The sequence below is a fragment of the Stigmatopora argus genome, chromosome 4 (assembly GCF_051989625.1).
Source record: "Stigmatopora argus isolate UIUO_Sarg chromosome 4, RoL_Sarg_1.0, whole genome shotgun sequence".
Taxonomy (NCBI): Eukaryota; Metazoa; Chordata; class Actinopteri; order Syngnathiformes; family Syngnathidae; genus Stigmatopora; species Stigmatopora argus.
In genome coordinates this window covers 6,766,565-6,781,851 of record NC_135390.1, presented here as the reverse complement: position 1 = coordinate 6,781,851, position 15,287 = coordinate 6,766,565, and the positions used below count along the sequence as shown (strand labels likewise).

General features: G+C 45.0%; 1 protein-coding gene across 1 annotated transcript; it reads right to left on the bottom strand.

Annotated features, from left to right (window-relative positions):
• Positions 1-234: 234 nt before the first annotated feature.
• LOC144073494 (uncharacterized) lies at positions 235-7,696 on the bottom strand. Its single transcript, XM_077599356.1, has 2 exons — positions 7,490-7,696; positions 235-7,172 (listed from the first exon to the last, which is right to left on the bottom strand). The coding sequence occupies exon 2, from the start codon at positions 6,925-6,927 to the stop codon at positions 4,360-4,362; it is 2,568 nt and encodes an 855-aa protein (XP_077455482.1). The 5' UTR covers positions 6,928-7,172; positions 7,490-7,696; the 3' UTR covers positions 235-4,359.
• Positions 7,697-15,287: the final 7,591 nt, after the last annotated feature.

Sequence of the window (15,287 nt, the reverse complement as noted above, 5' to 3'; positions counted from 1 at the left end):
GCAAACGGTACACGGTCGATTGGTTGCCGGTCTTTTGGTCGCCGATCTTTTGGTCGCCGGTCTTTTGGTCGCCCGGAAGGTTATTGATAATTAGCATTTAAATCGTTGCTCAAATTCCCTAAATACAAACTGCGAATTACTATTTAGTCATTGTCAAGTTATCTCTACTTTCTTCAAATTTTGCCCCAAACTTGAAAAGGGGCCCCGATCTTATCAACGCAGGAACAACTCAAATTCTTGCAGTTTACACTTTTATTGAAGTTTATGGTGATAGGAAGTGGTTAGGTTGAAAACCTTAAAGAAAGGGGAAAGGAGGGAGCATGTGACATCATTCAAGTTTCACGTTACTATGGTGATCAAAGTGTTGCTCTTGAGTTTACTACTAGCGTCTTGAATTTAATACAGAAAGCAGGAGAGTGTTGAAATGATAGAGTGGAAATGCATGGGTACATTAACTGATTGAGTAAATCAAACACAAATATTCACTTTACAGAGATAGGTCATAAGAGTAATCCAAGTTAAGGGAAAATGCAAAGAATGCAACTTAAGGTTGTGAGAAGCAAATTAAGCATCAATCAGCTGGGATTTAGGTGGTACTTATTTTATCCTACCAGTTGCGTGTGATCGGGTCTGAAGGGTATTCCTTGGTATTCCTTGCTCCTTTCTCACCTGTCTACCTTCAAGGCTTGAATCTGAATGTTTATATCCTGGCTCATGCCCTATGATCTTAGGCAGGAAATGAGGCGAGGTGACTTTTGTTTGGGTTTTCTTTTCTGCCCTCTGTTGGCCTGGAGGAGGGGCAGACATATCTTCTCCAAAGTTGACTTGACACCTCCCACTTGGCATCTCGGTTCTTGAACCCAGAGAGGTCACACAGTTCCTGGTTGCTCTCGTTCGTTTCTTTGTTGGTCTATTCCTGTTCTTCCACAGGTATCAGGACAATGATGCGTCGTACATCTCTATGCAGAATTGTTGAAGGGATTTTTGTGGGGGGTTTCTTCGCGTGATCAGATTTGGTAGTAGAGACGGGGTAGCTTGGGAAGGTCTTGACGTGTACATCTCTGACGATGCCTCTTGTGTCGGGGACGACACTATCGACTCGTCCAAGCTTGTACTGGCCCCTTAGAGCATTTTGGTCGGCCAGCCAGACGATATCTCCCGTGGCTACATTTCTGTTCGTTGTGTGCCACTTACTTCGGATGAACAAGTTGGGTCCCGCCAGCTGGCTCCACTTCTTCCAGAATCGGTCGACTTCGGTCTGGATGGTTCTTAGTCTCTTGTAGGGGTATCCTTGAAAGTCGAAGCTTCCTACATCTCCCTCAGGTCCTGTCCTTCCCAGCAGAAGAGTGTTTGGGCTGATGTAGTCTATGCATTCCTCACGACTTTGCGTCCTGGCGTCAATGGGTCTTTCGTTGGCCAGATTGGCAGCCATGTAGAGGAAGGTTTGGAACTCACTCCACGTGAAGCATCTGTCTCCTGCCAGGTTGTGCAGGGCACGTTTTACAGCGCGTACTGCGGCCTCGGCAGCTCCATTTCGGTGTGGGGAGTCCGCAGGGTGGAGTTTCCAGTTCCATTCCGTTCCATGCGTGGAGGCTTCATCCTCGACTCGGGATGCTTCCAGCTTCCTCCGGAAGTTTTTTCCTGGATCTGACCATATCTTCTTCGGGTGTCCCCGTAATGCTGCAAATCTCTTGTAGGCCAACAGAAAGCCTTCAGATGACAGGTCATTTACTACGTCTGTGTGTAGGGCTCGGGATGCCATGCAGCAGAAAACTAGTCCCCATACTTTGAGTCCTGATCTCTTCTTCACCTCGTCCTTCACTTCGTAAGGGCCGAACAGGTCCACAGTTGCGTATTGAAATGGTCTGGCTGGTGTTGTTCGCTCGGATGGGAGGTCGCTCATGATTTGTTGGCATCTCTTGGCTCTGTTTTTCCTGCAGGTTACACAATTGTTTACGACCTTCTGAGCCAATCTTCGGCCTCTTATAACCCACGCTTTCTTCCTCATGCGCAGGAGTGTACCTGCTGTTTCTTCATGGTTTGCGTTGTGGGCTTCTTGTGCCAGAAGAGAAGATATCCATGCATCATGGGGTAGAATTGGTACGGCTGTTTTGTCGTTGTCGAAGATTTGGAATCTTCCTCCGCAGACCAAGAGTTCGGTCTCCGCCTCTTTGTAAACCGCCAACCTGTTGAGGGTGGTGTCTTGGAAGGACGCGCCCTCTTGGGCTGCCTGGAAGAGGTCTCTCTTTGAATCTTCGTACTCACTCAGTGTAAGTACAGCTTGCTTGGCTCTGGACTTTATCTGGTCTGATGAAAGTCTCTGGCTCTTTGGTTTACTTGAAGTTGGGTCTTGTTCCAATACACTTTTCCATTTTGTTGCAGCTCTCCATACCCAGGCTATGACCCTGATCAATTTGGTTAGGCTGCTGAATCTCCTTACATCGATCAGTTCTTTCACAGCAGATCCGGCTGGAGGTCTTCGGGCTCAGGGATCATCTCCGTTTGCAGCCCCTCGTGGGATACTCCGATCTCCCCCCCCATTCGTGGCATGGGTCGGATTACTTGTTCCGGCAGATGGTGCATCGCTCGTCCTTCCTCTCGTCTGTGACCTGGTCTGCACGGCAGTGAAGGACTTCCTTTGGAGTTTATTGATTCCTTCCCTTGCATGGGCAGCGACTTCTTTGGCCGACTTCTTTGGCCACTCCTCTATGGGCAGCCTTAGGAATTCGGGTCCGTCTTGCCACGCGGAGCCCTCTCTGAGGTCCTCCGGGGCAACTCCTCTTGTTAGCATGTCCGCTACATTGAGGTCTCCCTGGATCCACCACCAGTCGTCAACGGACGTGGTCTTCTGAATTTCTCCAACTCTGTTCGCGAAGAAGGTTTGATATCCGTAACTGTCTCTTTGGATTGCTCCTAACACAGTTTGACTGTCCACTAGGTGGATCCATCTTTCAATCTCCATTCGACTGTGCTTTTCGATGTATCTCCTGAGGCGAGCTGCATAGACAGCGCCACATATCTCAGCTTTCACTGGTTCTCCCTTTTGGTCAAGTGGTGATAGTTTCGCCTTGGACTCGACGAGTCTGACTTCGATGCCCGTCGCTGTCTCCCATCTGAGGTACACCACGGCCCCGTAACTCTGGTCACTTCCGTCAGAGAATGTCACTCCCCACGGTCTTCGGGTCCAGTTCCGTGGCGTGAGGCTCCTGTGGAAGGTAACTTGGCTGAGACGGACGTATTCTTCAAATAACTGGATTGCTTCTTCCCTTAACTTTTCAGATAGAGGTTTGTCCCACGTGTCTTGGGTTCTGCTGGTTCCAGCTTCTTGGAAAGCTTTCCTGACCAGAATGGCACCCTTCTGTTTGGCGGGGGTGACAAGGCCTATCGGATCATAGAGGCCGGCTACCTGGCTTAGTAATTGTCTCCTAGTCAGTGGTTTGGGAGTGTTTTCTCTCACCTCCTCTCCCAGGAGGTTTTGACCCACTCTCATTTTCTTTCTTCTCTTAGAGAAGTTAACTGAGGTCATGGGGTACAGTTTGTCGCTTTCGACAATGTAGCCGACTCCAAGGGCTTTGTCGTCTTCTCCTCTTCTTTGATTTGGTAGAATGAGTATATTGCTGGAAGATGCTCCTGCTGTGAGTATCTCCCTCCCACTTTGGCCTGACCGGAGCCAGGGTTTGAGGATGAAGCCACCTGCTTTCAGGATCTCTTCAACCCTTTTGGTGTATCCATCCAGTTTTTCCAAGTCGTTATGAGAGGTCAGCACATCGTCGACGTAAGAGTCTTCCTCCAGGATTCTGCACTCCTCTTTTAGGTGAGCAACCATGGGTAGCTTTGCAGTCTCTCTCATTGCCAGCTGTGCAATGCATCCTGCTGGACGATCGCCAATGTTGACTCGGGTGATGGCATACTCCTCAATTTCACTTTCTTCGGTGTCTCTCCAAAGAAATCTGTGTAGGTGCATTTCTGGTTCTTCCAACCACACCGAGTTGTACATCTTCTTGATGTCACCAAGGGCTGCATGCACCCCTCTTCTGAATCTGAGTAAACAGCTCGGATTGGGTTGAGGACGTCTGGTCCTTTCAACAGGATATCGTTCATGCTAAGTCCCTTGAACTTCTGGCTGCTGTTCCAGACTAGGCGCACTGGTGTGGTGACGGAGTGGGGGTTTGGCGCTACCAAGTGGCTAACGTACCACACCGGTCCTCTCCAATTGGTGATCATTTCTTTGCTGAGTTTCTTTGCTGCTCTTCTTTCCACCATTTCATGGACTTGGGATGCGTATGCCACTTTCCACTTGGGTTCTTTCTTGAGTTGTTTCTCTGTCCTCAGAAAGGTTGCTTCTACTCCACTTCTGTTCTAGGGTAGAGACATGGGGTCTTCGATCCATGGGTATTTCGTATCCCAGTGAGGTTGGTCGACGTGATCATCGGTGGTGACATAGGTGAGGCCTTTTCTGATGACTTCCAGCTCTCTCTCCTCGCTCAGTGTCATCTCCTTGCCTCCTGGCTGGCAGTTTCCACATCTGCATCCTCCGCACTTTGGTTCGCAGGCTGCCCCAATAGTGTCCCATTTCCACCAGTTGAGGAATTCTTTGTCTGTGACAGTGCTTCTAGTTTCAGCTTTGAATTCCTCTGATGCTCTGAGTTCTTGATATTTCACTGCTGTGGCCCTCATGGACCGTGCAAAGTGTGTTTTGGATGTGCGAGCTGCCACACTCTCTTCCTCAAAGAGGTCTGGGTGCGTTCCACCAACGGTCTTCCCCAATGGTCCGTCCCATAAGACGAGGTCGCCGATCACTTTCACCCTCTGTGGTGCGAGGCGTCCTTCCCGGTGACCGATGAGGAGCTCGACCTGTTCTGGTCTGTGCAGGTCCTCTAAGCTGACATCTGGGAAGAACTCTTTCAGTTCTTCAGGTTTGATTGTTCTACTTATCTTGGCTATTTCTTTCAAACCATAGCAAGTGAGTTCATGGTCTCTTAGCGTCCCCGTGGGTGTCTTGATTCTCACGCGGAGCAGATATTTTTTAGTTCTTTCTTTCAGAACCATCCTCCCAACACCGTGAACCAATAGAGTGACCTTCTCACTTCTGAGGTTGAGTCTCTTGGCTGCGCTGTGGGTGATGTAGTTAGTATCAGACGCCAAGTCAATCAGTGTTCCGATCTTCTGACCTGCATTGGCTGTTACTTCGAGGAGCATGAGCATCACTGGGAGTTCCTCCCCTGCACTATGCCCCATTCCTGCAGACTTGTCGGTGCAGAGCGACCTTGCCGAAACATTGGTGAAGGCTCTCTTGCATTCTTCTGCTGCTTCGGGGGACAGTCCAGACATGAATCGCTGTTGTCGTTCTGTCAATTCGTGCCTCCCTGCGTTTGGTCTTGGTGTCGCGTTTTCTCTCTGACACAGGAAAAAGTGATGGTCTCTCTTGCAGCTCTGTTTCCTGCACAAGTAAGTGTCCCTGCATTCGCTTTCATCCTTGTGACACCCTAGGCACTTTTTGCAGGCTCCCAACCTTTCAACTGCACTCAACTTGTCTTTCGGTTTCAGGTTTTTGAACGCCTTGCAGAAGAACAGCTTCTCTCCGTGCCCCTCTTCCCCGCAGACGACACATCCCCCTTTGCTCGTGGACTTGGTTGAGGCGTACCTTCTGGGTTCGCTTTGCCTCGGTTCCCCTGATCTTCTCTCGGGCTTCAGAGGTGTATTAAGCTGCTCGGCCCTCTCCAAGACCTCCTCTTGGCCCTTCAGGTACCTTAGGAGGCTGTCAAAGTGGTTGTCTGGGGTGACTCCATTAGCTTGGTTGGTCATGAAGTCTAACCAGTTCATCTTTATTCTTTCTGGTAATTTCCTCTCTATTGATCTGATTACAAGCAGATTTTTGATGGCTCCAGCGTTGTTGATTTCTATGAGATCGTTGAGGGCCTTTTCGATTGCTTGGATCATGTCAATCACTTTCCGGGGTTGGTCTGATGTCAGGATGGGGATTTTATCCAGGCCTTCAAGAATCTCCAAGGCTATTGTTGTTTTGTTTCCAAATCGGTTTTCCAGCATCCTGAATATGTCTTCGGCGGTCTGACAGGTGTACAGGCCTAGGTCTCTGCAGATTCTCCCGTCCACATTTTGAAGGAGCTGGAGTCTTCTGGCTTCCGTCGAGCCAGTTGGCTCACCTTGTTTCTGAAGACTTTCCCAGGTCTTTTTCCACAGGTGGAAGTCTCTTCTGGAGCCATAGAATTTGGGTAGGCTGGTGGCCTTCATTTTGAGAACGGGTGCCTGTTCTGCAGGCTTTGTTCGGAGGGTTCCTTCTTTTCCTGTTCCCTCCTCCTTGGACATTTGTAGGTGTTCTGCCTTCCTTGTATTGATGGTGACCCTCTTTTCTTTTAGGTCTTGTAGTCTTTTCTCCCAGGTGGGTCTTTCTTCATTTGGGATCCATTCTTCCCATTCCTTGAACGCTGTCATGAGCTCAAGTATGCTTCTTCTAGCATGGGTTACTTGCTGTTCATAGGCATCATTACACGCCGCAGTCACTGGGGTCCTAAGGGCGTGTCCGCAGTATATTTCTGCTTCCGCCATTGCAGACGTGAGCTCAGTCCTGCCGCATCTCTCCCAGAGACTTAATTGTACTATCTCCCTTACTTCTGTCAGCTTGGTTTCACAGTCTTCTCTGGTCTTCTTTATTTTCTCCAATATTCCTCCAATATCTTCCTCAGAACCTCCCCGTTCGGCAAGGAGGCCGAGTTCGTAATCGCTATTAGTGCTATGTACCTCTCGTGCTTGTGCATAGAGCCTATTGTATTCCTTCAGCAACTTTGATTTTTCCAGTTTTCTTGCCTCTTTGCTTAGGTACCTGGCTTGATTGAAGAAGGCTCTTTCTGCTTTGGCCCTTTCGAGCCTTAGCTGCTCAATTTTTTTCCCAGTGGCTTCTTCCGCCATGGCTTGAGGCCTCGCACTCCTCTTGAGGCCCTTCCGACGACTGCGTTGGCTTTGACTCAAGGCCTTTAATCCTTTGTCTATGATGCCACGCTGGTTTTCAACTGTCAAGTTATCTCTACTTTCTTCAAATTTTGCCCCAAACTTGAAAAGGGGCCCCGATCTTATCAACGCAGGAACAACTCAAATTCTTCCAGTTTACACTTTTATTGAAGTTTATGGTGATAGGAAGTGGTTAGGTTGAAAACCTTAAAGAAAGGGGAAAGGAGGGAGCATGTGACGTCATTCAAGTTTCACGTTACTATGGTGATCAAAGTGTTGCTCTTGAGTTTACTACTAGCGTCTTGAATTTAATACAGAATGCAGGAGAGTGTTGAAATGATAGAGTGGAAATGCATGGGTACATTAACTGATTGAGTAAATCAAACACAAATATTCACTTTACAGAGATAGGTCATAAGAGTAATCCAAGTTAAGGGAAAATGCAAAGAATGCAACTTAAGGTTGTGAGAAGCAAATTAAGCATCAATCAGCTGGGATTTAGGTGGTACTTATTTTATCCTACCAGTTGCGTGTGATCGGGTCTGAAGGGTATTCCTTGGTATTCCTTGCTCCTTTCTCACCTGTCTACCTTCAAGGCTTGAATCTGAATGTTTATATCCTGGCTCATGCCCTATGATCTTAGGCAGGAAATGAGGCGAGGTGACTTTTGTTTGGGTTTTCTTTTCTGCCCTCTGTTGGCCTGGAGGAGGGGCAGACATATCTTCTCCAAAGTTGACTTGACAGTCATACTTAATGCCCTAGTAATTATTAGGCTAAAGAAAGCTCAAAATTTCCCGGACTTTTATTGTTTTTTGTTGGAGAACTTGTTAAGACCCTGACGGACGTAGCTTCTTAAAGGGACAACGCATGTACATACAAACTCTTATACACTCACACGTCGGCTCAGTGAAACTGCTCATGGCCATTGTTGGCTTTTATTGATGCGTAGACCGTGTTGTTTTACCTTGTTTTGTCGCCGGTCTTTTGGTCGTCGATCTTTTGGTCGCCGGTGTTTTGGTCGCCCGTTGTCGCGGTCGGGGCGACCAAAAGACCGCGACCAAAAGACCGGTGACCAATCGACCGCACACGCTTGCAAACATGTTTTTTGGGGGGGCTGAAGCGTGACAGCAGCTAAAGTGACAAGTGTGTCACATCACTACCGCCCCATACACGGGCTCCATTAATGACCAACATGAAAGCCAATATTATCAGTTGTTGTCACATTTTAAAAGAGCCTTGCACACTCTTGTTGCACCACTGAAACTTGCTGGCTAGAATTACCCATGATTCCATGTGTTTTCATACAGCTTTCACTTATTTTCTTACTCGCACACCACCTTCTTAGTTACTGAGGTTCTGTACAGAAACCAGATGACGTGTAACTCACATCATAATAAAATAAAAAACATGAAATTCATTTTAACTAGAATTGAACTCAAGGGAAGGAAGATTTCGCTAAGGCCAAACAATGCCACTTTAAGTCTCCATTAAAATGTGCCTCTCTCTAGATCAGGAGTCGGAAAACTTTTTGAGAGACCTATAAACAATTCATATTTTCAAATGTTATTCTTTGAGCCATACTCAAAATTTAAATTACATGAAAATGTGTGCCATTTTTTTTGTATTTCACCACTTTTGAAGTACATTGTTACATTGTTGCTAATCAATGGAAGTATGCATGAAGAAGAGTCTAATGAGGGGAAAAAAAGGTTAAAACGGTGCAAGAGGTAAAGTCAGCGCCACAGTGCCGACGTGATGCTCCCATTGGTGCGTTCGGGAATCAGCTCTCTCAACAGCAGTTCCATATTTTACCTCACATGTTAGCAGAGAGCCATATGCACCCATCAAAAGAGCCACATATGGCTTCCGAGCTATGGGTTTTCTACCCCTGCTCTAGATACAGTTCAGACCTCATGTATCAGCTTGCGTGTGCGGTCGATTGGTCGCCGGTCTTTTGGTCGCCGTCTTTTGGTCGCCGGTCTTTTGGTCGCGGTCTTTTGGTCGCGGTCTTTTGGTCGCCCTGACCGCGACAACGGGCAACCAAAAGACCGGCGACCAAAAGACCGACGACCAAAAGACCGGCGACAAAACAAGGTAAAATAACACGGTCTACGCATCAATAAAAGCCAACAATGGACATGAGCAGTTTCACTGAGCGTGTGAGTGTATAAGAGTTTGTATGTACATGCGTTGTCCCTTTAAGAAGTTACGTCAGTCAGGGTCTTAACAAGTTCTCCAACAAAAAACAATAAAAGTCCAGGAAATTTGGAGCTTTTCATTAGCCTAATGATTACTAGGGCATTAAGTATGACTAAATAGTAATTCGCAGTTTGTATTTAGGGAATTTGAGCAACGATTTAAATGGTAATTATCACTTACCTTCCGGGCGACCAAAAGACCGGCGACCAAAAGATTGGCAACCAAAAGATCAGCGACCAAAAGACAGGCGACCAATCAACCGTGTACCATCAGCTTGGGCTTTAAGAGACCCAAAAATAAAAAATAAAGAAAAAAACAAGCAAACTAGAAACATTGACATTGGATCGTCAAAGAACCCTAACCCTAACCCTTTCCAGCATTTAAGGTAGTTTTTGTAAAAACATCTTACTCACGTGGGGACTGGGCAGTAGTTTAAGGAATCAAAAAAGAAAAAAAATACATTTGGACATACGGGGCACAATTTATACAGACTGCGACATGGTGAGAATGTGTTTTTGCAGTTTTGCATGCTGTGGCTATCTCTAATCTGGAACATTGTAGGCCCAAACCACAGCCTACTGGGTCTCTTGTTCTGGTATTCTTGAGCAACACAGCCCCCAAATGCTTCTTAATGCTGTTTTATAATTTTGTAAATGAGCTGTCAACGTCTACTGTAACACATGCCACAACCAATAATCATGATGTACTGCAAATGTGAAACAATCATACGGTCAAATGATTAAGCCCGCAGCCTCTAAAAAAATGAACCCCAAAAATGGCAGTGAAGTTGGCACCGTAGACGAGTAGTTAGCATGTCCGTCTCACAGTTCGGAGATTGAGGGGTCTATCCCCAGTTGGTTTCCCGCATTCTTGTGTGGTTTTGGCATGTTCTCCCTGTGCCTGCATGGGTCTTCTACAGGTACTCTTTCCAACATCCCCAAAACATGCATGGTCGGCTAGTTGAACACTCTAAGTTGTGTGTTGTGTGTGTATGTGAATACTTGTTCATCTTATTTTGCCCTGCAATTGTCTTTGTGAGTGGTACGGAAAATGAATAAATGTAGTATTGACACAAATTAATTTAAAACTGTGTAATTGGAGTTAATAATAATGTTCATCTAAAATGAGACATTTGGATGTCCTATGGACAGTTATGCTGAAGGAAGACATATTCAACCACACATCATCCCTCATTTTATCCACATGCCAATCAACATTTTGAAAGACAAAGCCAACACACGTTACAACACACTCCAGGATCAGATCATTTCAGCATAATAGCAGCTGCGTAAATAGCTAATGAAGCCAAAAAAGTGTGGTCCCATTTATGCTCTGAGGTCCTCTCTGTATTGAGACTGGAAAAATATATAAATCATTAATGGCTATCTTACAATACAAACATCTGAATAAAAGGTACTACAGGATGAAAACAGATGGAAAGACAGCGCCCATTCCTTAAACACATGATGTGATAGGACTCTTCTATATTTGGGAAAATTATGCACCTGCTTGAGGGCATACCAGTTGAAATAATGACATATTGAAAGCAAGACCTTTTCAGATATCTGCAGATAAATTTGTGCACGTTTACAACTATATATCTGCCAGTTCCGATTTATAGAACTCGCATGCAGCCTTTAGGCCTCATGAATCTTTTTCCTTTCTTTTCTTTCTTTTTTTTTATTAACGGAAAGGTCACATACATTGCATAAGTAGAAAGAGGGTCAGAGAGGCTTTTCCAGAACAAGAAAAGGCCCATGTGCATGAAATTCCCAAGACTTGGTGTGGAGTTGGCTTGCTTTACTGTCAACATGTGTGAAGGCCATGCTCGATAAATTTCTCTTTGAATTCCATCACTGGAATTTATGAGACGTGCGACATGGGGTTGCAAATCTATAGGAATGTATACACTTGCATCACTTAAATGCTATTAGGTTGTCATTTTGTAATGTAAAGGATTTCCAATGGATTTAAACTTTTTTTTTCCTCCGGAGAACCATTTTATTCAACCTAATGAGCCGAGGAGGAAATTTGGTTCTGTTATTATTGGCACCTCCCCACCAGTCACAGGCGTACAACTCACACTCACTTCTTTTCTCTGCTTTTCCCCTCTCAGTAGCCCAGTGCAAATAATAAATGCGAGGAAATACATCATCCCCTTTTTAAGCCACGTGCCAAGATCAACTCTGCCAAAGTTAACACGTGACAATCTGAGGTTATGATCAGCAAACATGTATAATGTTTCATAGAGCATGACTTCACAGAATTCTTACTTAGATTATGTTGGCCAGCTTTTTTCAACTGTATAGCCTCTGTAGTAAAAACTACAATTTCATACATTTTGATTCGTTCACCAAACTCGTTTGTGTTTCATACTTATACAAGGAACCTTTAGTTTGTAAGCAACTTGAGTTAGTCAACGGCCAATAAATATAGAGAATAAAACATCTCATTTCATCTCATTTTCTGAACCGCTTTATCCTCACTAGGGTCGCGGGGGGTGCTGGACCCTATCCCAGCTGACTTTGGGCCAGAGGCGGGGGACACCCTGAATTTGTGGCCAGCCAATCGCAGGGCACAAGGAGATGTTTACGCTCACACTCATAGCTAAGGGCAATTTAGAGTGTCCAATAGGCCTACCGTGCATGTGTTTGGGATGTGGGAGGAAACCAGAGTACCTGGAGAAAACCCACACATGCTCAGGGAGAACATGCGAACTCCACATAGGTGGACCGACCTGGATTTGAACCCAGGTCCCCCACTGTGAGGCCGACGCACTAACCACTCATCCGCCGGGCCACACAGAATAAAACATGATTTTGCTCATTTAGTTTTCCAATTTTCCATTCATCTGTGACTCAAAAATGAATGAATGAATGAATGAATGAATGTATGAATGAATGGATACCCCAATAACAACATAATACTATATTCAAAGTGAAACATTTCCCATTGGCTCTAAGAGCAATAAAATTGAGTGAAGAAAAAAAAATCTATGAAAAGAACTGGGGGGTCTCTCTGCGACAACATGGAGGAAAGAAGTGTAACACAATCCAGACATTGTTTACCCTGTTCCTTATGTAAAGGCCACTTACTGTCGTGTCCAATGGCTAACCCTTTAATTTGCTGCACTGTTCTTTGAAGTGCATGCATATTTATGTTTCCTGAACACTACCTTTCCTCTCACTATTTGCCAAACTGCAACAGTCGATATTGCAACTGGATAGGCCATGTTTCCATGTAGGGGTTCTTTTAAGCTTGCTCTCATGATAGAAAACACAAGTGGGAAAGGAGAAAGCAGTGCTGGGCGCACACATCCACAGAGAGGCTCTGGCCCCAGCCCAGACAACGCTGCAGGGGATTAGAGCACACCCTGGCAGCAGAATGGTTTCACTTAAGAATTTCAGTAATCACTTTTAGGAGTGTAATATATAGCTGACCTTCGGCAGCGCCACACGACCCCCCGCTCCCCCGACCATTTGATCAAAGGAAACGGCAGTGGCTGTGCAAACAGGCGCTATCAGTGGACTCCAATGGATTTACTGCCTGCTTCTTCTCTCTTGTCTCCCCTGAGTCGTGTGCTCATACACATAGAAACCCAGTTTCATCTTACAGAACCTATTTTTCTCCCAGCACTAATTTACGGGCCAGATCATGACTTGGAGGAAGGAGGGAGGTTGGGGGCTAAGGAGGCCTCAGGGAAGGGGAGAAGAGCGCTGGTTGGAGCCGCCTGCGGACCTTATACGCTGCCTGCTGACTGGGACAAGCAGAACTGTTCTCACCATGTGAAAAGCCCAGTAGGGTCTCAGCTGGAACTTCCACACTGTGGCCTGTGCAACACAACAATGGAAGCAACCCGAAAAGGACTGGGGGCTATCTTGGTGGAGTTTAAATAGATCCCTAAATACCTGGGGGCTCAAATAAAGAGCACAGAAGAGAGGATGCGGTATCATAGCATTTATTAATAATCCAATACTACTCGCTGGTTTGTCAATCTTGACAAGTATGACCTCTTATTTTCAATTAACTTGATTATTCTACAGTTAGTTTCTCCATCGCAGCGGCGTTTTACTTTTACATACATAGCATATTTAGAAATTGGTGTTAACATATCACTCTATATCAGCCAATACACAATGTAACCTTTGTCTTAGAGAACATTTTAAAAATTATGTTTTCAAAATAATGTCAGCTGTTTTAAATCCATGGCTATTTGTGTTCCATTATAATGTTAATCTCTTTGTTAAAATGTTTTGTGCTTTATGGTGCACAATATTTTGAGATTAAAAGTTACATTTGTTAGACCTTATTTGATTGATTTCAGGAAATAGTAACAGTGTTACATTTTGAATTGAGGGAAGGCTTAATTTTCTGAAGAGCAGCAAGTACAAGTTGAAACCAGATGAGGGCATCACACAACAATTGTTTGAGAAAAAATCCACTCACTAGGTTGTTTGAATCATGACTCCATTCTATAAAAATAATTTAAAAATTGTGTGTACATTTAGACAAAGTGAGTTCTGTAACTTCAAATAACATCAGTTTTTTTGCACCTTGGTTTCACTAAATCCAACCAAAAATTAGATCCATGAGTTGACAAAGTGTTCACATGGCTCAGCTAAATTACTTGGCGAGGCAAGGGGCTGATTTGAATGATCCTAGTGTCTTTTGCCAGTTATTGTCGTAAATCAGTGAGCTATTCTGATGCTAATTGATGTTGAGTCAGTTAAAGAAAGCTACATTTAACTCTTGGAGAAGACAGTAATAATGCACCTGCCTCATTAGTCTGAAGGCGAACGCCAGCAACATTAACAACGTGAACTGCATTAACATATGGCCAACACTTGCTTATTCGAAAATGGAGAGAACTCTGTTGACCTTCATGATTATTTCCTTGCAAGTTTTGCAACGGATTGTGCAGCCTCCTGGGTGGGCGAATAACTTATCTAAGCTATTCGGCTTAAAGATGATTTACAACATGTCCTTTTCAGTTAATGTCATCTTCAAAGCCATTATTTCACTTCCATGTGTTTATGCATTTTATGATCATTCTTCAATATTTCTCGCTCACATATGTCATTTTGCCTCTAATCACACAGTAGTTTAAATTCCAAAGTAATCCAATAGTACATTCAGCTTCATGTATATGTGGTATCGTAGGTGCCAGCTAAGTTTCATTTGGCTGGCCTGGCCTTGCACCCTGCAACACAGTGGGGCTCAGCCTCCAGATACTGAGCACCCACCAAACATTCCTGCTTTAGCCCCAAACTCTCCTCTCTCATCTGTACCGTGGATGGACAAAATGCATACCAGCTGGGACATAATTTAGTAAATTACATCTTGACACTGTTTTAAGGCATCAGGGGTAAACGTTAATGAAATCAACAGTGTCAAACTTTGTCCATATGCAGATGTTTACACCTACAGACTACATTTTCAGTCAAGTGCATGTATCCTCATCACAAATTAGTCACAAATTAGTGATTTCTCCCATAAGAACGGTTTCAGAAATGGTTCTCGAAAATGCTATTTCTATTAATGGTATTACAGATCCTGAACAGGGGCTGATCAGTTTTGGACAGTCTCCTTAAAAGGTGTAGATGAAAAAATAATTTCATATTTCCCACCAATTTAATGAGACATTCCCAGCCAATGATCTCACCAATGTGTCCAAGATTAATTCCTGGGCCTCCTTCCATTGAACATCTTTCCAGGGATGCATCCAAGGGGCATCCTAATTAGGTGCCCAAGCCATCTCATCTGGTTCTTCTCCAAGTGGAGGGGTGGTGGCTCTACTGCAAACCCCTCTCGGATGACCAAGCTTCTTACCATATTTCAAAGGGACAGCCTGGATACCCTGCGGCATAATATACTTTTTGGTGCTTGTATCCACGATAATGTCCTTTTTGGCCACAATTGACCAGTTAATAGAGAGTGTTGCCTTTCGGCTGAGCTTATTCTTTACCACGACGAACCGATACCGCCGATACAGTGAGAGCACGGATACCCTGTGGCGGAAACTCATTTTGGCTGCTTGTATCTGGGATCTCCTTCTTTTGGTCACAATTGACCAGTAAAAAGAGAGTGTTTCCTTTCAGCTCTGTTTATTCTTTACCACAACA